Below are 27696 nucleotides of genomic sequence, written 5' to 3' on the forward strand. Positions count from 1 at the left end.
CAAGGTCGGTCAAAACAGATATAAATAGACTAAGTTTTAGAGTGAATTTTGGTGTCAGAATACTCCTACAACCTTGTTCTGGGCAAAACTTCTAGGTCTTTTGATCTGGTTTTATATGTAGAATATGGTAACTGCATGTGTCATGTTCCTTTCAATCTTTGAACTTTGCCTGATGATTAATATTTTTTTTGTACATGTAATAGGTGTTTCTCGTTACTCGTTTTTTTTTTATATAGATTAGACTGTTGGTTTTCCTGTTTGAATTGTTTTACACTGGTCATTTTGGGGCCCTTTATAGCTTGCTGTTCGGTGTGAGCCAAGGCTCCGTGTTGAAGGCCGTACTTTGACCTATAATTGTTAACTTTTTATACATTGTGACTTGGATGGAGAGTTATCTCATTGGCACTCATACCACATCTTATTTATATTTAATTATAATACTCTTAGGTCACTTGACTGATAAAGGCAATATGTTATGTACAATTTGACCTGTGTCTGACATCTGACATTGAGATGATATAATTTGGATAAAAAACCTTTCCAGACTTGATGCAACAGTATATTATTATAGGCCAGAGATATCTCCAAGTCCACCTAAAAGGAGAATCTTTGCCGAGTTCATTTTTTTGGACAAGTTCAAATAGGGTCTTTGATTCATAATTTGGGCTAAATGAGTTCAAATTATGCATCCCCTCCCTGTTTTCAGCACACACAATTATCTTCACAATGCTCTTGACATAGATGTTGATTCTGTTATTTTTGTGGTTACAAAATTTGGTAGAAGGCTTAATGTGAAAACCAAGGGAGAAACATTCTAACATTAACAAAAAAGTTTTTAATATTAACAATCCACAGAATGTCTGACATGAAAATTTACAACATATTCAGCATTAGTTCTTTGAACACTAATGGCAAATGGCTCACTGGGATGAAATGTAAATGCAACCAGTCTTCGTGCTGCTGGTGGAGGGTTACGACCCACAACACCTGCATGGATCCTAAACTTCAGAAGACCTGAATCTCTAGCATAAAACCTGAAGTGATAACATAAAATCATAATTATCAATAATTCCATTAACCATATTAACATGATTAAAATGCAGTTGTCTTTGACAATATCCATTTTACAATAAAATAACAAAATAATATATACAAAATGAACAATCGATTTTATCATGGACATTTTGTTTGAATTTTTTATATGTCTTTGTAATGTTGTATATTACAATTCTCTTAATGTGGTTAAAAGTTTACACTGTTGGTCCTGGATTCTTCAAATCTGCCTACAGAATGACTACAAAAGTATGGTGAACTGAGAAGGAAAAGAACTACGATTGCATATGGATTATATTCATCAGTAGTCAATAAATATTTTATATGTACTTCTGGATTATGTATTTATTTGGTCATTTCTTTGTAAAAATTAGTGAAACTCTTTTTACTGAGAACAGAGTTGATTAACTTAAATATCATTTGCTAGTATCTTCACTTTCAGAAGTGTTGTATCTGTTTGTTTCATATTCATGCTCTTCAATTTGTAAGTTCTATGAATTTGATTCTTCAACAGAATAATTGTTTTTTTTACAGATATGCAATAAAGATATTAGATCATTGGTTTTAATAAGTGGTTTTGTCCAGATATTGTAAGAAATTTATTTAATGAAAATCAGTAATAATATCAAAGATTCATTTTCTTCAGAACAGCAAGTTTTATTCCCATGTTCCCAAATCTCCTTCATATTTAGGAAAGTATTCTATCAATACATTTATATTTTTCATATATAAAATCTATATCACATATGAAATAATATATAAATGTAACACTGATCTCGTAATCTCTGTGGTCAAATGGTATTTAAACTTCAATACATCTAGTACATATATATACAAAGGTCATAATTGCATCTTTTACACATATGACATGTATGAATACAATTACATTTTGTACATTGTGAACTACATTTCAGTTTTGTCATTCTTGCTATCAATTTGAAGTTGCTAACATACTGCATCCAACACTAAAAACGCATGCCTGTTAGCCGTTGATAAAATGTAGTTAACACTTATAGTACACATGTACAATGTACTAAAAATGTATTCAACATTTATAGTACACATGTACTGTGATAACTATAAAAGCAAAGCGTATTTATCAAAAACTGTTTAGCCTAGTCAATTTAGCTCTAAAATCGCTCAACCTGCAACTAATTGCAACACAAGGTTTTTTTAGTGCAAATTATAATATAGACTTGTACTAACAACATACTAAACTATACATTGATATAATTTGCAGAAAAGGTTATTTTGAGGTGAAATATGTGGTTTTTAGAGAAAAAATGCTGAAAACTGGAAACGAAGAAAAATATTCTTGGATTGTAAAATAGCAGAACACAATCTCGGTCTATATCTTTATTCAAATATACAAATTTTGAGACAGGAAAGTGATTCATTTGTAATAATATTCTTTTAAATTGAAATAATTATGTATTGTATTGTATTATTTCAACTGTTTTAAAAAATACAGAACATTTTTTGTATAATTTTATTTTTTTCAACTTTGGCAAATAAGGGGAAGCAACTCATATAACCTTACTTTTACTACAAAACATTTTTATAAATTACACCACCTTCCGCAAAATATATTTTTGTATAATTTTAGTATGTTGTTCATAGATAGTAACAGACTTGTTTTTCAGAGAAAAACTTTGTGTTGCAATTAGTTGCAGGTTGTTCACTAAATTGACTAGACTAGTTGTACTAAATTCATTTAATGTCAAAAATATTTTACCGTAACGAGTCCAACAGTTTTTTAGAGGGTTGTATGAAGAGAGTTTATCAGGGTCAAAACTCTCTTCCTTAGTATTTTAAAAACTTGGCATGGAGGTTTAAAACAATGAAATTTTAGATGGAAAAATGGTTATATTGAATGTTGGGTTGAAAACCCTGAATTTTGTACCTACAAAAGTCAAATTTGAGAGATGTAACCTTCTGCTATCAAAAGTTGCAATGAGAAATCTTGAGACTTACAATGACTAATGGAACTCTTCAAGTTGCTATTGATTATAAGTTTGTAAGAAAAACTTCTGACAACTATTAATATAATAAAAACTAGTTAAAATAAAATAAAACAGAATAAACATATAGTGTGTTATCATTGCCAACTAAATATAAAACTAAAGGCTAGAGCCTGTGTGCATGGCTCACTTTAATCTATGTGCATTGTAAACAATGGCCACTCTCCCACATTATAGACCAGAATATAAATCAGGACTAAAATTCTCTTTTTTGCTATCATTTTTGTTTACAGTTTCTCTTTCTCCAAACATGGCAAAAAAAATGGGTAAAAACCATCATCATTTAAGGAAAATAACATTAACTGCCTATATTCCCAGCCAGACCAAATTTTCAATACTTTAATCTTGATTTGTAAATTGGTCAACTATGAAGTTTTTCTTCAAACAATATGTATTTGAAAAAATTGTATTATTGTTCATATTTTAAACTTGCATTTAAAATTCTTTACCACTAACCTTATAGGATGATCTCCACAAGCTTTAGGCCTTTCCATCATGGACACCCACTTGTCATCATAGCTAAACAATGCTAGATCTAGATAAGGACTACTGCTATACGACTGTGAACTGATAGGTAACTGTGCTAGAAGACGCCTGACTGCTTCTGTTTGACCTCCAAATTTTGCATTAATAATTGTTTGCTTAAATCTTTGCTGCATTTGTCGTGCATATATATTACTAGATGGAGAACATGTAAATTGTGCTTGTTTGTCAAGTGTAGCATTTCTAAACATATCACAATTACTTTCAAACAGTTCAAGAAGTTGTTCTGACGTGTTTTCAAAGACAGCTTTGATTTCTGTTGTTATCATGTTATATACAACGAAAAAAGAAGGCTGAGAATTAGGATCTGAAATTCTAAGAGTCACAACATCTTCACTAGCGTATTTAATAAGTAAGTGATTTTCATCAAGAAGTTGCATTTTCCACATCCTAAGTTCATTGAATTGTTCAAAAAATTGATAAAACTTACGAAGCGCAAAAGCTGTTCCGTCAAAAACTGCTCTTTTATACAGAAATACAAGAAATCGATGTTTTAATGAATTAATACTCTTCTCACTATATGGACGATGAACCTGACCCTCACTATAAGGACGATGAACCTGAGTCTCACTATAAGGACGATGAATCGGAGTCTCACTATATGGACGATGGACCTGACCTGTAGAATTCTCAAGACCTAAATGATAATACAGTTGATCATCTTCACAACAAAATCTTCCTATACTTCTTACATCAGTAAATTTTCCAGATGGATCAACTTGGAAAATATGAATTGTTTGTTGTTGCACAGAGAGTACTGCTAATGTGTCTTTGTACAAATATAAGCCCTGATTGTGTGACAGAAAAATCTTATCACATTTAAAGTGTCTGGTGTCACATAAATGTCCTGTTTCAAGTTCTACTAAATGTAGTGAATAATCTTCAAGAGGTGACTTAGCATTTGGTGTGACAGCTTCATTATTTCTATAAATATCATAGAAATGAGGGTGAGGCTCCTCAGGAATATAAGTAGCAGAACCTACAATAACATACTTGCCATCATCAGTAAAAAGACTACATTCACGATTTAAATGTTCACCATTTGTTGATACATGTGTTGCATGTTTAAGTTTAAAAAAACATTCAAACAAACAATTACGGACTTTTCTGTACGTATTTTTATTGTCAACGAATGTGTGTAAACCTTGTTCTTCACTCTCTCCAATGTATTCACCTCGAACTCCTTGCAACAAATGTTCTGCTGATGGAGATCCCTGAAATGTGTAGATTTCAATTGATGTCTGATCAAAAGAAAATGCAATAAAGCATTTACCATCAGGAGAAAATTTACGTAAAAAACAAGGAGGTTTCTCAATATTTGCAACAGTACAGTTTGGAAATATATTTGTATATATTTTTCTGGCTACATTGAATTGTGTACCACACTTTGATACATGTGTCTCTCTCCGAAAAAGTCTATACACAATATTTTGATTTGGTATTTTTCTTGGTTTGAGATCCAATTCATCATTGTAACACTTCTTTGCTTTAAAGCCATTCATTATTTGCCTCCTCAGTCATATTCCTGAAATATGAAATATATCAAATTAAAATTTGTAACCAATGTCTGGTTATTTAGATTTGTCAAGTTTCTCAAAGGGCGTAACAATGATATGAAGGGAATCCAAGTTTAACATAAAAAAATATTTAAAAATCAGGACACAACACTTCGTCAATCGAATTTCAGGTATCATTTATTTTTATAAAAAATGCTCCCATTTTCTCTGTCATCTTTTAAAAAGACAATGAGCTTTCCTCCATGAGGTGCTAAATTCAGGTACCTCAAATTTGACATCTTTGTTCATTATGGTTTCAATAGGACTTAAATTTTATCAAATTTGAATATAAAAATGTTTGTTCAAACAAAACAATGAAGAGTTTAGTCTTGATAACTTATGATGTTGTTTCTAATCAACTATGTCAATATAAATTACATCTCAAATTCAATTGTCAAATTATACATAAAATTGAGAATGGAAATGGGGAATGTGTCAAAGAGACAACAACCCGACCATAGAGCAGACAACAGCCGAAGGCCACCAATGGGTCTTCAATGCAGCGAGAAACTCCCGCACCCGGAGGCGTCCTTCAGCTGGCCCCTAAACAAATATGTATGCATTGATATATAATCAGATATAATACAAAAAATTTTCAGTGTGTACATTTTGTATTCTTGAACATTCTTTATCAGATTCTGAAAATCTACAACTCAAATATTTTAAAGAAGCCATAGAAATTATCTCCATTTGATATTTTTCAAAAGAATTTGAGTTGGAAGTGATTTTTCAAATTTTACAGGCAAAGAAAAGAAATATAGTTGATTATGATTATTCTGTGTACAAAATTTCAACTTTTAACATTTTTTGGGGGGGTCATTTTTTTTTCACAGTAAGAGAAAAATATTGTAATATCGTATATAGCAGTGTTTCAAAGCATGTCTGTAAAGATTCATAGTGCACTTCTAAAGAACAAGTGAGAAACAAGAATTTCTTTGAAAAATTGCAAAGGGAGATAATTTTTGATATTGAGCTTTTAAGTTCTTGGTCAAGTTGTATTACATGTATTAGCTCAAATTGCAGTTAAACACAACCGGTTATTTTTTCTGTTTCTCCTGCAATGCCACTTGAAGTTGTTATGATTTAATACTGACTAACCTTTAATTTATTATAAGGACGAGGTATACATATATTCTTAATTTAAAGAAGAATAACAGTAAGACCTAGGAATATTAAAAGGACTTGAAGTTGAACATTTATTTAGGACTAATCTATCTCTTATATGTACATATTTCCTTGTTCACCAAGGCTGCCATGTTGTAAACAGGTAAAGGGTTCAGCATACCTTTCACGCAAATTTGTATAGCAGATTACAAAAATTTTTCATGAAATACCGGTAATAAGGACTTTGTAACACCTGTATCACATTGAGCAAGCTTGAAGTTAAACTGGAAATATACAGAACATAAGCTGGCATCGGTAAGACTTATAGATACATACAATAGACAATATTTATTTGCACTAACACATTTACATTAAATAGTTCAAATGGCATAATGAAAAACAAACTATAAAACAAACACAATTGTGTAATTAGAAGGGAGTGACAGTGGTTTTAAGAATACAATAATTAAAAAAAGAAAATAATAAATGACTTATATATATATATAGTCATGAGCCTGTTGTTTAGTGGTTGTCGTTTGTTGGTGTGGTTCATAAGTGTTTCTCGTTTTTTTCGTATAGATTAAACCGTTGGTTTTCCTGTTTGAATTGTTTTACACTAGTCTTTTTGAGGCCCTTCATAGCTTGCTGTTCGGTGTGAGCCAAGGCTCCATGTTGAAGGCTGTACTTTGACCTATAATTGTTTACTTTTTACACATTGTGACTTGGATGGATAGTTGTCTCATTGGCACTCATACCACATCTTCTTATTTATATGACAGTGGGTCGCCCATAAATCGCCTTGGACACGTTTTTGCTGTATAGAGATTTTCTTGGGAACGTTGAGTGCTTTTACCCAATGCATGTCGAGATTGCAATACATGTATACACTATTTGTTTAATTGAACAGTGTCCATTTAAACAAATCATACCCATTTTATGTACTTAAAGATCAGAGAAATATAGTAAAAGGGGTTGGATCCAGACTTATTTTTAATGAATTTTACGAAAAGTCATGAATCTGATCAACCGCAGAGCTGTCGTCAAAGTACACATTAATAGTGACCCAGATACTAAATTTCTTTTTGCTCAGTGAATAGGAAAAGCTTCTCTGTTATTTTTTATTCACAATTCTGAGTCAACGTTTAATTGCAAATTATTTCCTTTTCACTCCTTTAACTGCTCATTTTCTTCAGGGCATGCATGTTGTGACTGTTATATACTGTATATAGATTTTTTTAGGATAATCTACACCCTCTTGGAAAGTATATTTATTCATTTGGAATATGTACAGGTGCTTCTTTTGAAAAAAAAAATGCAGATCTATGCGTTTATTTTCATATAACCTGTTTACTAGATCATGGAAGTAAAATAAAAAGGATTCCTGTCAATATAATACTTCCATGACTAGACATAATATAAATATCTGCAAAATTTACGTCAAATATGGGTGCCATACTCTGCAATAATTAGCGTATTCTTGAATAATCATTATTGTACATGAAATATAAAATGTATATATATATATATATAATCATGATAATATATGATAGTTACAAAATGTATATGCATTTTTGTGTTTCAGAAAGTAAAATAGTTTTTGGGGATTTTGAGATTCATTTTTTTCCATCCCTTTCATAGATCTCATTATTTACGGAACCAACAGGGACCAATACAAAATTATTTTTTTATTGTGCGATCAAATATAACGTACAAATTCATAGAGCTTATCCTTGTGTTATGGGTTTCCGTGCTATTAAGAATGCATTGTGACGTCATAATTTCCATTGAAAAAGGATGCATAGTACGAATTCATATGACATGTATGATCTGACCATACATTGTACATGTGGAAGGGCGCTCTAGTGTTTCATGTTCAGTCAGAATAAAGGAATAAATTATGTTTCATTTTGACATGGGGGTAATAAGGGGACGAAGTCCCCTATTACAGTAGAAAAATCAATAATAAAAAAAAAAAATGGGGAAAATTTCCCTAAATTTTCATTGTACTAATGAACTCAAAATCGTTAACTTTTTTCCATTTGCGCAGAAATCTACTTCCTTCTTCCGGTCTCATTTGTCATGAGACTTTGAGTGAAATATAGACTTATCAGTCCAGTAAAATATAGGAAGGAACACAATAACAATTTCATTTCTAATTATTCTTTGATATGAAAAAACGTTACCTGATGATAGCATTTCTTTGTTTACATTGAATATGACGTCATAACTAAAATAACGTCACAACTAAAATCCCTAACAACAGAACCAAAATATAGGAAACGTTACGGTATTTCAAAATTTCACTATTTCCGTTTCTTTTTAAACAGATTTAGAACTTAATTAAAATATGTTTGAATTAAAAAAAAATAATTTATATAGACTTCGTCCCCTTTCACAGGTAATGCCTGCCTCATATTATACAGCAACATAGAAAGTATTTTTTTACTGGAAATAACACAAAAAGAAATGGTACAATGTATGTACTGTTCACCAGACTGTTGCAAAGCCAAAGACATGTCTCGTGAGTGTTACAAGATATCATCACTGATGCTTGGGCAAATATTTCAATAGAATAATTCCTTACTCAGCAGTCTTCAGTAAAATAGAACATACACATATTAAGGTTGCAAAAGATGCTAAAACAGCAAAGGAATGTTTTCTTTTTGTTATTTTGCATGACAAATAAGTCTGCTCTGTTGTTATTATAAGGAATCTTAAGAGGTGTTCCGAAAATTTCTTTTACCATATACTGTCATGGATTTTTAAAATTTTATAAGAAAATCAAAATTATCATTGTTTTCAAAGTTAATTTAAATCTTTATTATGTTATCGTAACTTAAATTGTATATGATTTTATTTAAACAATTAAAGGAATGAGGTAACACCATAATACACCCTTCGGATTTACCTAGGCTTTAGTTATAAATCTATGTAAAGTTACGAGAGAATTCGGACACATTCTTTTTATCCCACGCTGTCGCCATCTTTTCCAAGAATCGATCTTTCAGCACAGAACACCGCACTAGCTCAAATTAAACAACCATCGACACTGAGGTATGGTATAGTCCTAAATTTCATAATAACGACATAAATTTTGCACCAGAAATTCAGTATACTGTGTAATAAAATGTATCTTCCCTAGATAGAGACTGAAAAGTGCTTGAGAAAACGAAAGTTGCATACATTGTCATTGATTTGGTTTTATTTTGTACAAAAAGCCGAAAATTCATTCCATGCAAACAAAGACACAACATTTACTTATTTTTAGAGAAAACGATCAAGTAATTAAGAAGATAAGATATTGGTTGAATCTTCTTTAAAAAAAACCAAGTGTCTTCTTTATGAATAGGCCCCTTCAGTGGCGCCTGGCGGTGACTTTAGACGTTAGTGCAGCCATCTTGATTAGGGACAGATTTTCATAATCAGCCCTCAAAGTAGGTTTGAAGACCATGTTGCCTTTTGGCCACCAGATATAAAATTTCAGTGGCCATTTCAAAATTTTAGTGGACGAAATAATTTCAGGTCGCCAAAGAAATTTGTTATGAAAGTCTAGTCCATAGAGCTTATGAAGACAGTAACAAAAGGGTGGGTCTTTTCACCGCTGAGCACCCAAAAAACCCATCAACCACTGATAGCCTTTCTACCTGCCGTTAGGTTTTAAAGAACGATAACTCTATATTTTACAAGAAACTGAAATGTGCAATGCAATCACAACCTATTTTCACCAGACAAATACAGTTATCCTGAACGGACCGTTAATCTTTGCTTATTTCCACCATTAATTCTGTTATTAGCATCTATTTGTTATAATAGGTACAGTCATTGTATTGAACAAAATCATTCCTCTTTGTCGCATCATTTATATATAATGCATAGTGATGCACGTTGACTGAATATGAAAGTGCATATGTAGTTGTCTCCCTTAGTAGTATAATCAGTTTCAGAATGTGCATATCTGGCTTCATGATGAAAAGTATTTAATAAATTAATCCAAGCATTACACAACAAAAGACATTAAACATTACTAAAAATAAGAAAAAAAAATTGGCTTGAAATAATATTGCATTAACCTCCTTCCCTTAGAGAAACCAAATTGTATTTGGCAGACAGGATTATTATGTCATTGTTATTTCCCTTGTTTAAAACTATAAATTTCATATTTCTTTATTTAATGACTTACATGATGCTTATTCGGTTCATATTTGTGAAATTGAATAGATATTGGTATTTTGAATTCATAGGTTAAAGATATTTTTTTATATTCTAAAGTTTAGTATTTGCATCTTCGCAAATCATTTATGACCTTCTTTGATAGACTTAGGCTTAGACATTTTATATACATGTAACTGGTTTCTAATCATTACATTAAGTTGTCTGAAGACTGAAGTTCTGTACAATAAAGGAAAATTAAAAAAAAGTCCATTAAAGGAAAGCTGTGAATTTCCAAAACTTCCATTAATGGTTAGTGCATCTGCCATGAGCCTTCTTACTACAGGTATTTATTGAAGTCACTGAATGCTCCATTCCTTTACTTTGGACTACATAATAAAAGTTGTACTTGGTGACTAAATTATATATTGTTTTCACTGTTTTTGGTTTTCATCTACTTAGATATTTAGATAGCGCTTTTACATTTGGCATCCATCGTCTCCGTATAAATCAGTTCACAAACTTGAACAAGCTGAGGTCCACATCCCTGAATCCCCAGCAGAATTGTTCCTGCTGCAGGTACATGCCTTACCACACAATTTTTCTAAAATATGACATGTCACACATTGAGCACATGCATTGCTGCAAGTGTGATGAACTTCCACATTTTGACATGGTTTTCATAACTGAAATTCAACCACATCAGTGGTTTCATGGTAGTATCTTTGCCTTGACTGTTTATTATCTGGTTCAGTGTGTAAATCTGTTGTGTTGGTGTAGAGTACATGTAGGCTCAAAGTTCATGTATCATTTGATCATGTATTCATCTTGCATTTAATAAGCCACTGGGTGTCAAACAATGGTTAATGCATCAGTTCAACGCAATCTGCAGTGTTCTATGCTTTATTTCGCTTTGATTTTGCATAATACTTAGTTAACCTGTTATATATTTATAAGCTTCATAACGAGTGAGAATGGGATATCGCTTGATACCAACTTAAGTTATTCAATTTCAATATAATAATAAACAAGCCTTGTCCCATGGACAAAATGTACATCGTCATAACTTTTGAAAGTCATCAATGACATAACGAAAAGCCAACAGAAATAAACCCAATATATTATGAGACCCCCCCCCTAAAAAAAATATTGAAATTTTGATAAATTTGTTGAAAATAGTATTACCCCCCCCCCCCCTAGAACTTTTCGGTCGTATAAAAACATTACAGAGAAAATGATTTCGTTCTTTGCCAGATAATTGATGAAGAAACAGACTATACAAAATAAGAGTAGTGATTGAACATTGGGTTATTCCTCTTAGTATGAAAAAATGTCAAAGAAAAACTTTGGTTGTTCCCCTTGAATTCATTAGTTGTTTATAAATAAAAAAAAAAATATTACTATTTTCTCAGGCTTGCATGAATATACAGTCACATGTTTTGTTATATTTTGTTCTAATTGTAGATGACTGTTTTAAAAAACAAATTTCATTGGATTTACAAAATTATGTAGAAAGGCTACCACTGAGAAAATCAGTGATTTTATACAATAAAACGGTAAAATCAATTAAATTACGTCTTATTTAACAATTTTTTAGATGTTTATATGCATCATTTTTCTGTTAAAGTCGATTATCAATATAATCCATATAAAGAAAAACGTCTCCGGATTCATCACTATTTTTCTGGATTACATTGTGTGTGTATAAGAATCATTCGACATCAATAACTGATGAAGGATATTAATTACCCGAAATATTTAACATTTGTTCATGTCTCTTTTCTTGTTATTGGTACAACTGTTTTATTAAAGAAGAAAAAAAATTATTTGAGGTGTCCAGTGGTGGTTTGCAGAGTTGAAGTGTTATAGACTAGCCTTTTCTGTTTGATGTAGATATTAGTTCTCTTAACCTTATTATTTGTTGAATTAATAACAAATATTATATTTAGGTCACATTTATAACAACAAGCATGATAAGAGTTAAAAAAAAAAAAATTTGGGGTATTTGGTGGTGTTTGGTGGTGAAAAGACCTACTGGTAAAAAAAAGCATATCAATAAATTTATCCGTTGTATAGAAGAGAAGACATAAAATAAGTTAGTCTTTGTTCAAAGCAAATATCCAATTGGCCAGCTACATTGTAAATCAGGAAGACTCTGGCAAAATTTGCAGCTCATTTTATTTTTATATTCATTATAGATCAACCAGGACAACTCTTTTAGCCAGCTGTTTTGGAATTCTCTTATAAATTTTCCAGTACCACTTGAAATTGGTGCAGCGATTTTACACTTAATCGTAACATTAGAAGATGTACTTGGCTCTTCAAAAGCCGGAGTTTCTATAGAGGAACTCTCCGCCCCTTCTTTTTGTTTCTTAGCTGGTGAAACATCATTGTTTTGGGTAGTTTATTTGAATAATCCGGACAGCAACATCTGTTTGGCTGCCAAGATGTATTGGCCCTGAAAACACTTCATCAGACATTTGAATTCCCAGTTAAGATTAAAAATGCTTGAAATCATATTCAAGATTTAGCATACATTCAAGCGCTCGTATGACTGTGAATAAAACTTAATAAAATATGACCGGAGGCAGGTTATTTATCCAGAATTTTACGGTCGCCAGGTCCAAATAGTACCAGTCGCCAAATGGCAACCAACAATGAAATTAAGGTCGCCTGGAGGCTTTATAGGTCGCCCAGGCGACTGTTTTAATAGCCTGAATTGAGGGCTGATAATGGAGGTAAAAATGGTTTGAAAAATACGGGAAAACATCATTAAAAGAGGACAGTTGCTTGGAAATATGCATAGGAGTTCACGTACTATCACACTATTTCCAACTACATCCCAAAAACCCAGTCAGTAAAAACTGATAGCTCTTAGGTCTTTATGATATTTTTACCATTCACGTTCGCATCCTGGGCCTGTTCGCCAAGGCTTCCAGAACGGTCATATATTCCGGACATTTGTATAATGTCCGGTAAAAGTCCGGCTGGGCAAAGCATGAAACGGTCATCTACTTTTCAGATTTCAAGGCTTTCTTAAAGGGAAAGTCCGCGATTTTTATACGACCGCAAAAAAATTTTGTGGTCGTATATTGGTATGACGTTGGCGTCGTCGTCGTCCGGCGTCGTCGTCGTCGTCGTCTGGCGTCGTCCGAAGACACATTGGTTTTCGCACTCTAACTTTAGTTTAAGTGAATGGATCTTTTTGAAATTTGACCATAAGGTTAAATACCACAAAAGGAAGGTTGGGATTGATTTTGGGGGTTATGGTACCAACAGTTAAGGAATTAGGGGCCAAAAAGGGGCCAAAAATAAGCATTTTCTAGTTTCCAGACAATAACTGTGGAACGGTGTATGGATCTCTCTGAAATTATACTACAAGTTTCCATACCACAAAGGTATGGTTAGGATTTGCTTTGGGGGTTATGGCTCAAACCGTTTAGGAATTAGAGGCAAAAAAGGGGGAAAAACAAGGTTGTCCTGGTTAATGGACAAATACTTTAATACAAAACATAATTTAAAGCAGTGTAAGGGAGATAAATCAAATACATCATTGAAATTATCTCCCTTACACTGCTTTTAAATTATGTATAAAGTAATGGTTAATGAACAATAAAGATAATTTAAAACAGTGTAAGGGAGGTAATCCAAATACAACGTTTTGGTTACTTCCCTTACACTGCTTTTAAATTATGTTTAAAGAAATGCATATTTATAAAGGAAGACCAGTAAAAATATCTGCAAATGTTGCATCTTTTTTTTTACAAAAAAATCCATATGAAAGATTTGACACTATATTTTTAATTCTATTATAGAATAGATTAAGTTAGCACTATGGTAAATTTAAATGGGTAATTATGGTTGCCAACTCCATTGGAAATTTGAATTGAGATTATGACCATATCTTGAGGGAAAGAATTTTTTGGGGAAAAAAAGGGGGGGGGGATAAAAAGAAATTGTGGGGGGTCAATTTTTTCTCATTTTAGATTTCAGAAATTAAAAAGAATTATTCTTTAAATATTATTTTTTTTTCAAATTTCAAATATTGAAAAATTTCAAGAAGTAATCTTTAATTGCACAGTATGGCACATTAGATTTGTAAAATCTTTGATCACATTTATTTATTTGTTATGCCGAATCTAACAGTGTATTTAGATTTTTAATTTTGGGTCCAGTTTTCAAATTGGTCTACATTAAGGTCCAAAGGGTCCAAAATTAAACTTTGTTTGATTTTAGCAAAAATTGAATATATGAGGTTCTTTGATATGCTGAATCTAAACATGTATTTAGATTTTTGATTTTTGGCCCAGTTTTCAAGTTGGTCCAAATTGGGGTCCAAAATTAAACTTTGTTTGATTTCAACAAAAATTGAATATATGGGGTTCTTTGATATGCTGAATCTAACCATGTATTTAGATTTTTTATTTGTGGACCCCATTATCAAATTGGTTCATATTGAGGTCAAAAGGGTCCAAAATTAAACTTTGTTTGATTTCATCTAAAATTGAATTATTGGGGTTCTTTGATATTCCAAATCTAACAGTGTATTTAGATTTTTAATTTTGGGTCCTGTTTTTTAAATTGGTCTACATTAAGATCCAAAGGGTCCAAAATTAAACTAAGTTTGATTTTAACAAAAATTGAATTCTTGGGGTTCTTTGATATGCTGAATCTAAACATGTGTTTAGATTTTTGATTATGGGCCCAGTTTTCAAGTTGGTCCAAGATAGGGTCCAGTATTTAAACTTTGTTTGATTTCAACAAAAATTGAATATATGAGGTTCTTTGATATGCTGAATCTAAACATGTATTTAAATTTTTGATTATGGGCCCAGTTTTCAAGTTGGTCCAAATTGGGGTCCAAAATTAACTTTGTTTGATTTCAACAAAAATTGAATATATGAGGTTCTTTGATATGCTGAATCTAACCATGTATTTAGATTTTTTATTTGTGGGCCCCGCTATCAAATTGGTTCATATTGAGGTCAAAAGGGAACAAAATTAAACTTTGTTTGATTTCATCAAAAATTGAATTATTGGGGTTCTTTGATATGCCAAATCTAACCGTGTTTTTAGATTTTTAATTTGGGTCCCGTTTTTTAAATTGGTCTTCATTGAGGTCCAAAGGGTCCAAAATTAAACTTAGTTTGATTTTAGCAAAAATTGAATTCATGGGGTTCTTTGATATGCTGAATCTAAACATGTGTTTAGATTTTTGATTATGGGCCCAGTTTTCAAGTTGGTCCAAGTTGGGGTCCAAAATTAAACTTTTTTTGATTTCAACAAAAATTGAATATATGGGGTTCTTTGATATGCTGAATCTAACCATGAATTTAGATTTTTTATTTGTGGGCCCGCTATCAAATTGGTTCATATTGAGGTCAAAAGGGTCCAAAATTAAACTTTGTTTGATTTCATCAAAAATTGAATTATTGGGGTTCTTTGATATTCCAAATCTAACCGTGTATTTAGATTTTTAATTTTAAGTCCCGTTTTTTAAATTGGTCTACATTAAGGTCCAAAGGGTCCAAAATTAAACTTAATTTGATTTTAGCAAAAATTGAATTCTTGGGGTTCTTTGATATGCTGAATCTAAACATGTGTTTAGATTTTTGATTATGGGCCCAGTTTTCAAGTTTGTCCAAGTTGGGGTCCAAAATTAAACTTTGTTTGATTTTAACAAAAATTGAATATATATGCGGTTCTTTGATATGCTGAATCTAACCATGTATTTTGATTTTGGACATTGGACCATAATAGGTAAATTAAAAAAATTCAAGTTCTTAGACTACATTCTTTCTGTGTCAGAAACCTATGCTGTGTCAAATATTTAATAACAATCCAAATTCAGAGCTGTATCAAGCTTGAATGTTGTGTCCATACTTGCCCCAACTGTTCAGGGTTCGACCTCTGCGGTCGTATCAAGCTGCGCCCCAGCGAAGCATTTTATTTACTTATCATCTAAATATGTTCATCTTAACATAAAAAACACATTCACAAAGTTTTAAATTAATATTCTTTCTAATAACGGAGAAAATCAAGTATTTGTAACTTTTTTGGTTGACCTACATCTCTTGGTTGTGACGTTTTAACCCGATTTGTTGAATCATGGGAAAAAATAAAATCTGTTAAAGTCTTAATTGCTTATCAGAATTTTACGTAATTAAAAGCGCACAGATGATCGTTGGTCGTAGTTAATAACCACAATATAAGAATGAAAGAAAATGAATACGCGTTAACCGTTTTGTATTGATTGAATAAAACTTCCTATGTGAAATTATCTGAATATAAATATTTTCGAATTAATTTCATAAATTTTTGTTGAGATTGTTTCATAAAATATCTATTGAACATTTTTACTGATATTGAACTGAAATATTTAACGTTTTATTTACCGTTATAACTTTGATAACCATTTCAATGCAAAATATATGTGAACAGAACGTGTATATTACTTTGTAAAGTCATTGTTTATTTCTCGATTTGAGGAGAATTCCTTTGAACTTTACCTTGCAGCAATTTAGCCTCAGGCGTACACAGGTGTGAATTCAAGCGTACACAGGTGTGTATGTTCTCAGTTTGAATGGATTAACAGAAAGAGTATAGCGTGTTTAATACACCAAGATGAAATATCCGATGACAATAGAGAAACAATAATTAAATTGTATAAATTAATTGAAAATAAACATTCAATGTTTTTTCAATTCCGGAAGTGTATACAATATTACAGTGGAACAATTTTCGATTACGTTCTATGCAATTTGCATAAAATTAAAATATGAAGTTAAAAGAATAGTACTTTTGATCTTAAAAATTAAATGTTTCATTTCCCAATTAATAATAATTGCACATCTGTTTAATTTACTTTACCGGAATTCTTTAACTTGTATTTAAATCTGGCGATGTTAAAATGCTAACAATCGTAAAACTATCTAAATTTTTCAGTTTTTAATTGAAAAAAAAATACAACAGTACAACATGCATGATTTTTTAAATTTTCTTTTTAACATTTCATTCTTCATAATTACAATGTAAGTTAATCTGCCAATCACTTAAACGAATTATTTGTAAAAAAAAATCGTTTATTTCATTAATGGATATACTTACATTATAAATCTAAGCTAATACATTATTTTGCTTGAGGATTTTTTTTAACAAGTTTTTATACGACCGCAAAAAAATTTTTGTGGTCGTATATTGGTATGACGTTGGCGTCGTTGGCGTCGTCGTCCGTCGTCGTCGTCCGAAGACACTTGGTTTTTCGCACTCTAACTTTAGTTTAAGTGAATGGATCTTTATGAAATTTTACCACAAGGTTCAATACCACAAAAGGAAGGTTGGGATTGATTTTGGGGGTTATGGTAATAACAGTAAAGGAAAAAGGGGCCAAAAATAAGCATTTTTGTAACTTCCAGACATAACTTGTGTGTTAGTGTATGAATCTCTCTGACATTGTACCACTAGGTTCCATATCACTAAAGGAATGCTGGGATTGATTTTGGGGGTAATTGCCTCCAAATTTTAGGAATTAGGGGCCAAAAAAGGGGCAAAAAACAAACATTTTTCTAGTTTCATGACAATAACTTGTGTGTAAGTGTATGGATCTTTCTGAAATTATACTACAAGGTTCCATATCACAAAGGGAAAGCTGGAATTGAGTTTGGGGGTAATTGCCCTAAACGTTTAGGAATTTGGGGCCAAAAAGGGGCCAAAAAACACATTTTTTTCTAGTTTCCAGACAATAACTTGTGTTCAAGTGTATGGATCTCTCTGAAATTGTACTGCAAGGTACCATACCACAAAGTGAAGGCTGGGATTGAGTTTGGGGGTGATGAATTTTAATGGGGGTTCAAAAAATTTTGGGGGGGATTTATTTTTTTTTCCTTTTTTTCTTTTTTTCCTTTTTTGTTTCTTTTAAAATTTTCCATTTTAAGTTGGTTATTTCTGATTTATATTTAAAATCAAATAATAATGATATGGTAGGAGATACACACCAAACAGGATGTGTAAATTATTATATAATAAGTATTGTGCAATAGCAAGAAATTTTCAATTGCACAGTATTGCACAATAGCAAGAAATCTTCAATTGCACAGAATTGCGCAATAGCAAGGAATCTTCAATTGCACAGTATTGCGCAATAGCAAGAAATATCCAATAGCACAATATTGCGCAATAGCAAGAAATTGTCAATTGTACAGTATTGCGCAATAGCAAGAAATATTTAATAGCACAGGATTGTGCAAAAGAAGATACTTCCTATAAATTGCTTATTTCTTGACCAATTTCAATGGGGTTTTATTCTTGATTTCATGGGGTTCTTTAATATGCTGAATCTAACCGTGTATTTAGTTTTTGGATTTTGGGCCCCGTTTTTAAATTGGTCCACATTGAGGTCCAAAGGGTCCAAAATTAAACTTTGTTTGATTTCATCAAAAATTGAATTATTGGGGTTCTTTGATATGCCGAATCTAACTGTGTATTTAGATTCTTAAATTTTGGTTCTGTTTTCAAATTGGTCTACATTAAGGTCCAAAGGGTCCAAAATTAAACTTAGTTTGATTTTAACAAAAATTGAATTCTTAGGGTTCTTTGATATGCTGAATCTAAACATGTATTTAGATTTTTGATTATGGGCCCAGTTTTCAAGTTGGTCCAAATCGGGGTCCAAAATTAAACTTTGTTTGATTTCAACAAAAATTGAATATATGGGGTTCTTTGATATGCTGAATCTAACCATGTATTTAGATTTTTGATTTTTGGGTCCCGTTATCAACTTTGTCCACATTGAGGTCAAAAGGGTCCAAAATTAAACTTTGTTTGATTTCATCAAAAATTGAATTATTGGGGTTCTTTGATATGCCGAATCTAACCGTGTATTTAGATTCTTAATTTTTGGTTCCGTTTTCAAATTGGTCTACATTAAGGTCCAAAGGGTCCAAAATTAAACTTAGTTTGATTTTAACAAAAATTGAATTCTTATTTAGGGTTCTTTGATATGCTGAATCTAAACATGTATTTAGATTTTTGATTATGGGCCCAGTGTTCAAGTTGGTCCAAATCGGGGTCCAAAATTAAAGTTTGTTTGATTTCAACAAAAATTGAATATATGGGGTTCTTTGATATGCTGAATCTAACCATGTATTTAGATTTTTGATTTTTGGGCCCCGTTATCAACTTTGTCCACATTGAGGTCAAAAGGGTCCAAAATTAAACTTTGTTTGATTTCATCAAAAATTGAATTCTTGGGGTTCTTTGATATGCTGAATCTAACCATGTATTTAGATTTTGGATATTGGACCATAATAGGTGAATGTCCAATTTAAAATTTTTAAGTTCTTAGACCACATTCAATCTGTGTTAGAAACCTATGCTGTGTCAAATATTTAATCACAATCCAAATCCAAAGCTGTATCAAGCTTGAATGTTGTGTCCATACTTCCCCCAACTGTTCAGGGTTCGACCTCTGCGGTCGTATCAAGCTGCGCCCTGCGGAGCATTTTATTTTTATATTCTATGATAATTTTGTGCAATGCTGAACAGGATAGCCGTCATTAATCCAAATAAGAAATACAGTAGTTGTAATAAAAGGCATATCTTAGTAATGTATAACTGATATTGACGATTTTAGAACAGTTCGTCCCAACCTCGTTGTTCTTGAAACAATCTTTACTAGTAGGCTTGTAAGTTTTCTGACGTTTAAGCGCCAGAGGTTCTTTCTAACAGACAAAGCAGACTAGTAGCGTTTCGTTAGTTTGTTTTTTTGGGGCAGGAGAGGCCAACCACTGGTACAGATAAACAGAATCACCATACAAGCTTATGTTGTCAACACTATCAGAAAAGAGTTCCCATCATTGGATGGGGTATATGAAGGCCAAGAATGTACAAGTGACATGTCTGACTCTGAACAGCTAGTAAACCGACTTAATAATGATCTATAGACATCGACCGCTTGTTCTTGATATTTGAAACTGCATGCATATATACGTTTATGAGAGTGATTATTTATCTTGTGTCTGACGAAAACTAAATGCCTGCATGGTTATATCTTGCCATTTTGTAATGGTTTAATGGGTGTTCACTCAAAATCGTAATTCAAAAATTGTGTTTGTGAGATGAAGATTCACTTTAATAACGAATTTCGTCTATATATTTCACAAGTGTATACCACGAAGAAGCTCTAAAGGTATATTATTTCCATTTTGTTTGGGTGTGAACCATCGATGTTTACAGCAATATTTAATGAATAAGATGATGATGGTAGAAAGAAATATGAGCGTCATGTGGCAAATATTACATGAATGTCGGATCATGAGTTATCTATCTGTATGAAAAGATTTCCAATACAACCATATTGAGTAGGAATTTTTACATGCTATATTCGAGTCGTACTAGTATTACAGGCTTCTCATGTCGTTTGAATCAGACTGACACATCTTTTACTTTATGATGTATGAAAGGTTCTATATATATATATATTAAATGTAACAATAATCAAACGCCTACAGGCAATAACTAAACGGGTATGAAGTTTTTATACAGATCTCTTTTTATTTACATAATCATTAACAAACTAAATAAATTGAACAAAGATATTGAACAAAGAAACACAGTGACACTACGATATAGCATGGGATACTTAAATATTTTTAACCATTCTATGCATCAAGTTATCGCACGTGAATACCAATTTGGAACATGACGTGTGATTTTGTATAACTAAAAATATCAAACGAGCAGTAACTTTGTCTAACAAACATTTTTTTACTATGCCTCTATCTCTTTTCCTTTACAATTACTATTACCCTTTTCGTCGATCATTCTCTATATAGTATATTGTTCTCTATTGGGTTAATTTTTTTTTCACAATGCCACTCTATCTCCGCTCCTTTACAATGACTATTTCCACTGTCGTTCTAATCCTTATAAAGATAGGGACATTAGACATAGAAGGAGCTCTCTTATCTTCAATAAATAAATATTGATACTGACTATAAGTGCTGCATAATGCCATTACTTTACATCTGCATGTTTGCCAATCGTCAAAAGCTTGTATTTGCGTGAAGAATTTTTTTTTTCAAAAGAAGGGTCTAGAATCATGACAAAACAGTATTTATTTCACAAAAAATAAGGTCATGTTTATAAAATTTTAAAACTTATTATCAGAAAAAAATAGTGGATAATATTATTATCAGAACATCATTCATTAACAGGACTGGTGGAATTATAATTTCAAACACGCACAAGATAAGCAACGTCGAATACAAATATATGTGGTTCAATAAATGTTACCTGTGCACGCCGGGTACCTCTGTAAATAATCCATGCATGAATCTGTATTATATAATTGTGTAATACGAGTTTTGGGATAACTAACTGAATGTGTCGCTCTGACACGACATCTATCAATAATTCTGATATACCTATTATCAATTCGGGAGGAAGCCAATATGTATATATATATATATATATATATAATAAGATAACGTAAATAAAATTAAAAAAGACTTTTGAAAAAAAATTGAGATGTCCAATTTTTCGATGTTAACATTTCTATAACCTGGGAATATTATACTATATCAACATATTTTGTCTTAGCTAAAACCTCTTCCTAACATTGCTCCTTGTCAATAGCCGTTAAATATCATAATTAAAAAATGTTATTTATCGTATAACTTTATTAATTTGAAAAATTATCTTGTCTAAATACGGAACTATTCTTTATATAAATCAATGCACTTTATATAAAAGAGGCATACTAATGAATCTTCTGTAAATCAGTGATTGTTACAAGAATACTGCATTTTTCTTTCTTATAATTGAAAGTTTTCTTCCTCATCAAATCTATATTTTTTTTAATCAACGAGATCTTATCATATACGGATTTGATAACTATAGCTATCAGAACTGCTAGGTTATATTGTTATTTAAAAAAGTATAATTACCACCAAATCTCCCTCGAAACAAGATTGTTCAAAATGGTCTTCACACATCAACTTGTGCTTGCTATAGATGCAACTATTTGCTGTTAGTTTAAGGTTGTACAAACATGTCTGATACAATTCTTTCTTTTTTTGTGGGTTTGGGAAAACTATTTAGACTTTTGTCATAACCTTGTCGGACAGAACAGCCGTACGCTTGACAAGACATTTTCACACTGAGTGATCGTCTACGGTAATCCCCGATTGATGATGGGAGTTTTTAAAGCACGGTCGGTAAATCCCCGATTCATTTTGGTATTTGTGGTTTTTAGATATCACATGACTTTTTAGATCGAACATGCCGACAAGATGGCGATATGTCGAGAACTGATAGTGAATTTCAAAAATCGATTTTGATCTCTTTTCATAGAGAATAAAAGTTTTTTATTTATGAACATGTGGTTTTTATACGACCGCAAAAAAATTTTTGTGGTCGATTTTTGTGGTCGTATATTGGTATGACGTTGGCGTCGTCGTCGTCGTCGTCCGGCGTCGTCCAAAGACACATTGGTTTTCGCACGTAACTTTAGTTTAAGTGCACGGATCTCTATGAAATTTTACCACAAGGTTCAATACCACAAAAGGAAGGTTGGGATTGATTTTGGGGGTTATGGTACCAACAGTAAAGGAATAAGGGGCCAAAAAGGGGCCAAAAATAAGCATTTTTGTAACTTCCAGACATAACTTGTGTGTTAGTGTATGGATCTCTCTGACATTGTACCACAAGGTTCCATATCACAAAAGGAATGCTGGGATTGATTTTGGGGGTAATTGCCTCAAAATTTTAGGAATTAGGGGCCAAAAAAGGGGCAAAAAACAAGCATTTTTCTAGTTTCATGACAATAACTTGTGTGTTAGTGTATGGATCTTTCTGAAATTGTACTACAAGGTTCCATATCACAAAGGGAAAGCTGGAATTGAGTTTGGGGGTAATTGCCGAAACGTTTAGGAATTGGGGGCCAAAAAGGGGCCAAAAATAAGCATTTTTCTAGTTTCCAGACAATAACTTGTGTTCAAGTGTATGGATCTCATACAATAACTTGTGTTCAAGTGTATGGATCTCTCTGAAATTGTACTGCAAGGTACCATACCACAAAGGGAAGGCTGGGATTGAGTTTAGGGGTGATGAATCATAAGGGGGTTCAAAAAATTTGGGGGGGGGGATTTTTTTTTTTTTCCTTTTTTTTCTTTTTTTTCTTTTTTTTTCTTTTAAAATTTTCCATTTTAAGTTGGTTATTTCTGATTAATATTTAAAAGCAAATAATAATGATATGGTAGGAGATACACACCAAACAGGATGTGTAAATTATTATATAAAAAGTATTGTGCAATAGCAAGAAATTTTCAATTGCACAGTATTGCACAATAGCAAGAAATCTTCAATTGCACAGTATTGCGCAATAGCAAGAAATCTTCAATTGCACAGTATTGCGCAATAGCAAGAAATATCCAATAGCACAATATTGCGCAATAGCAAGAAATTGTCAATTGTACAGTATTGCGCAATAGCAAGAAATATTTAATTGCACAGTATTGTGCAAAAGAAGATACTTCCTATAAATTGCTTATTTCTTGACCAATTTCAATGGGGTTTTATTCTTGAATTCTTGGGGTTCTTTAATATGCTGAATCTTACCGTGTATTTATTAGTTTTTGGATTTTGGGTCCAGTTTTTAAATTGGTCCACATTGAGGTCCAAAGGGTCCAAAATTAAACTTAGTTTGATTTTAACAAAAATTGAATTCTTAGGGTTCTTTGATATGCTGAATTAAACATGTATTTAGATTTTTGATTATGGGCCCAGTTTTCAAGTTGGTCCAAATCTGGGTCCAAAATTAAATTTTGTTTGATTTCAACAAAAATTAAATATATGGGGTTCTTTGATATGCTGAAGCTAACCATGTATTTAGATTTTTGATTTTTGGGCCCCGTTATCAACTTTGTCCACATTGCGGTCAAAAGGGTCCAAAATTAAACTTTGTTTGATTTCATCAAAAATTGAATTCTTGGGGTTCTTTGATATGCTGAATCTAACCATGTATTTAGATTTTGGATATTGGACCATAATAGGTGAATGTCCAATTTGAAATTTTTAAGTTCTTAGACCACATTCCTTCTGTGTCAGAAATTTATGCTGTGTCAAATATTTAATCACAATCCAAATGCAAAGCTGTATCAAGCTTGAATGTTGTGTCCATACTTGCCCCAACTGTTCATGGTTCGACCTCTGCGGTAGTATCAAGCTGCGCCCAGCGGAGCATTTTATTTTTTATTGTACATGTTCAATTCATACCTGAGAATACAATTAAAATAACAGTTGTTTCAGTTTATGCCTTAAATAATCATTTATAGTTACACAATTATATTTTTTCTCTTTTGTTGGAAACTACCAACTAAATATCAAGCACTTAAAAGAACTTTTTTTTTATAGAAAAAGGAAAAGAAAGTATTATATATATCAATATCACTGAAAGAAACTTTGTTGCCTGATGGTGTGAGCCCTGATACTTGTAGCAAAAATGTTCAACAAAATAATTTCTTTATTTTTATCAGTAAGTCAACACGGCTGAAATGGTCAATTGACATCTTACAAGAGTTATTGCCCTTGACAGATGTGTTTTATTTTGTTTGTTAAATAAAGAAGATTTGACAGGAAACTTTGAAGCAAAAGAGATGCTATTGAGATCAACGAGTTAGTCAACATTTTATAAGTTTTGAAATATTCCCTTTACTTCTAGAAAAAATTTAATGAATTGCTTTCTCTTAAATTGAAATGTCTCAGATTAAACTGCTTGATCATTGACTGCATTCCATTAAGATTAGAAACAATATCCCCAGAGTTTACATTGATTTTGCTTGTTCCAACATGAACAGGATAACTTTGACAAAAAATCTGATATAGTGACATTAACTATGAAGGATATTTATATTTCAACAGTTCATGAATTTTTCATCTCCTGTCTTGAATTCCACCAGTGTTTTTTTTTAACTAGTGATCGTTGATCTGTATAGATTTGTTGTCATGGTTACTTATCTCATAGATTTATCCAGGTATATTATATGGAATATAATCAGAGAATAATAGCTTCCTCTCTATCTTTATTTTTAAACTTGAACCTGAAGCCTTTAATTATTTATTAATCATCTCCAAGAATCCAGTTTTCATGATAAAGACATGTCTTCATACATGGCAAATTATTTAATAAAATGTATGATTGTATATGTGATCTTTTGTGAACTGCCATTAGCTTGTCAGTGGTCTTCTATTAATTAGAAGTAAAAATCTATTCAAATCAACAAAATGCACCTGGTGAGGCAGAAAATGGCCACCAGATCACCTTTTGTCAGCCAGATGTTTAAACTGAGCACTCCCATTGGTTCTTTAATTGGTCATTCTCTTGTTAGTAAATTATGATCTTAGTTCAGATTTGTAAAAGTAAATAATAAAAACAAGTTTATGAAATGAAGAAAAGTAGATGTGTGGTAATTGTCAATGAGACAGCAGCCATACAGTACAACAAAATTGAACGAGACATTTTGATTACTTGGTACAAATTTCTTTCTTATCCTTTGATGTGCACGTCACTAATTCATGAAATTTAGAAAATTACATGCATATACATTGGGTGTGAAAATTGCAAAATCTGTAAAACATATTCTCTACATTTAATGAAATGATATTTGAAACAGTTGGTTATGCATCATTTCTTTTGTCTAGCATGCAAAGTTTATGTTGTGGAAGCAAGACGAAGGGATGTAAGATTCTGTCCCCGACGTCATCACATTTAGGTTCAGTCATATGCTTGTTCTGAAATGCATGTAATAATTGCCACCGATTTCAAAGACAGAATTCATCATCATCAACATCTTTGATAGATTTGGATAGTTGCTAGATAAATCTTGTGATAACTTTATAAATGTCTTTTTGTGACAAGCAGATAATGTTTCTTCCATGGAATGTTAAAATTTGTCTCGTAACAATTTAGATTTTAGCAAGAAGACTCAAGTTTCTTTTCATTAGCCTATGCTTTAATGTCATTAATACAGTGTTGATGAATTATTCATTCATTGGTCTTTGCATATTTCACCTTTTAGTGATACAGTCTTTTGTCTGTCTTAGGTAAAAGATCAATATTTGCCTATTGAGATGATGTTCTTTTTTAAAATATGAAACTTGTTTTGCAGCCTGGACTTCTTAGAAGGTTTTGCATTAATGCTGAAGTTTATAGATTTTTCCTTTAATTTGTTAATCTTAATCAGGCCAAAATAAATTGTAAATATGTTTAAGGTTAATTTATGTTTCAAAAACAGGGTAGGTGTGCCAGTAAATTGGCGTATTTTTTTATTACAAGTTACATATGATTATATAGATATAAGGGGGGAATTTTTAGACAATCTGATGTAAATTTTCAAACTATATGTTGCAGTAGTTAAGGTATCCATACGAATGAAGATAAATTGTTTGTTGGCCTCATTCAATAGATTTCTTAATTCTCAATTAAGTTCCATGATGGAATATATATATTTGTAATATTCATATCCATTGTTATAATAGTATGAAAACTATTTTTCATATGTTTTGGCTGCTGGAATACTTCATTTTCTCTAAAGTTCTTATTTGTCTTTCTATACATATATAATTTCATGTTTATTGTATACATCAGTTAGCAGTATTGCTATACAATTAGTTTCTTCTTGTTTCCAAATTAATACCTATTAAGTTCGCTGATTGTGTTGTTTTCTTATATATAATTAAGACTCCTATATATTTTCACCTTAGATGAAAGTCATTCCTACCAATGTGATTTATATCTTGCTAAGCCACTGGGAGTTCTTGCATTAATATGTAGTTTTTACTAAGATCTGTCAGATAATGAGGCATTATGTTTATGCTTAAAAGTTATTTCATTTATATTTTCAGAACTAAAAAGAAATCTTGGAAACTGCAAGAAAACCAAAACCTGGTATGTATTTTGGAATGCATGATATAATGCCTGTTTCTTTGGAAAGATTTACTTCTAGTCCTCCACTTAATTGAAGTACTTGGGTTACAGTCTTGCATACAATAATGTGTTTAACCCTTTCAGCGCTATGCACGGCATATGTCGCGATGACATACGCCGTCCGCCACTGCTGTTCGCGGCATATGTCGCGATGACAATGGATTTTTCATCTAGACTCGTATACCATTTTCATTCAGGTCCCCTCTAATTTTTCCTCATATGAATCGAGGATATACAAGGTCCTGTTTGCACTTGAAATCGCAGGAATTTTAATGGTAAAAGCATG

General features: G+C 31.8%; 2 protein-coding genes and 1 long non-coding RNA gene across 8 annotated transcripts in view; 2 read left to right on the top strand and 1 right to left on the bottom strand.

The window, feature by feature from the left end:
- Positions 1 to 812: 812 nt before the first annotated feature.
- On the bottom strand, positions 813 to 9001 carry LOC127733125 (DET1 homolog). Of its 2 annotated transcripts, none has more exons than XM_052242435.1 (3): positions 8891 to 9001; positions 3531 to 5142; positions 813 to 1034 (listed from the first exon to the last, which is right to left on the bottom strand). In XM_052242435.1, the coding sequence occupies exons 2-3, from the start codon at positions 5117 to 5119 to the stop codon at positions 842 to 844; spliced, it is 1782 nt and encodes a 593-aa protein (XP_052098395.1). In that variant the 5' UTR covers positions 5120 to 5142; positions 8891 to 9001; the 3' UTR covers positions 813 to 841. The 2 variants fall into 2 exon arrangements, with proteins under 2 accessions (XP_052098395.1, XP_052098394.1); XM_052242434.1 differs by having other exon boundaries at positions 8862 to 8993.
- A 191-nt stretch (positions 9002 to 9192) lies between these two features.
- The window catches only part of LOC127733137 (heterogeneous nuclear ribonucleoprotein K-like), a 50060-nt gene continuing 31556 nt past the window's right edge, over positions 9193 to 27696 (top strand). For all 4 annotated transcript variants that reach the window (XM_052242456.1, XM_052242455.1, XM_052242459.1 and 1 more), the window contains exons 1-2: positions 9193 to 9331; positions 27329 to 27371. The gene's annotated coding sequence lies outside the window, so the exon portion shown is untranslated. The remainder of the gene's footprint in view (positions 9332 to 27328; positions 27372 to 27696) is intronic.
- Positions 13484 to 27696, top strand: part of LOC127733194 (uncharacterized) — a 53905-nt gene continuing 39692 nt past the window's right edge. For both annotated transcript variants that reach the window (XR_007996885.1, XR_007996886.1), the window contains exon 1: positions 13484 to 13824. This is a non-coding gene — a long non-coding RNA (uncharacterized LOC127733194). The remainder of the gene's footprint in view (positions 13825 to 27696) is intronic.

The sequence above is a fragment of the Mytilus californianus genome, unplaced genomic scaffold, assembly GCF_021869535.1.
Source record: "Mytilus californianus isolate M0D057914Y unplaced genomic scaffold, xbMytCali1.0.p SCAF_3, whole genome shotgun sequence".
NCBI classification, from domain to species: domain Eukaryota; kingdom Metazoa; phylum Mollusca; class Bivalvia; order Mytilida; family Mytilidae; genus Mytilus; species Mytilus californianus.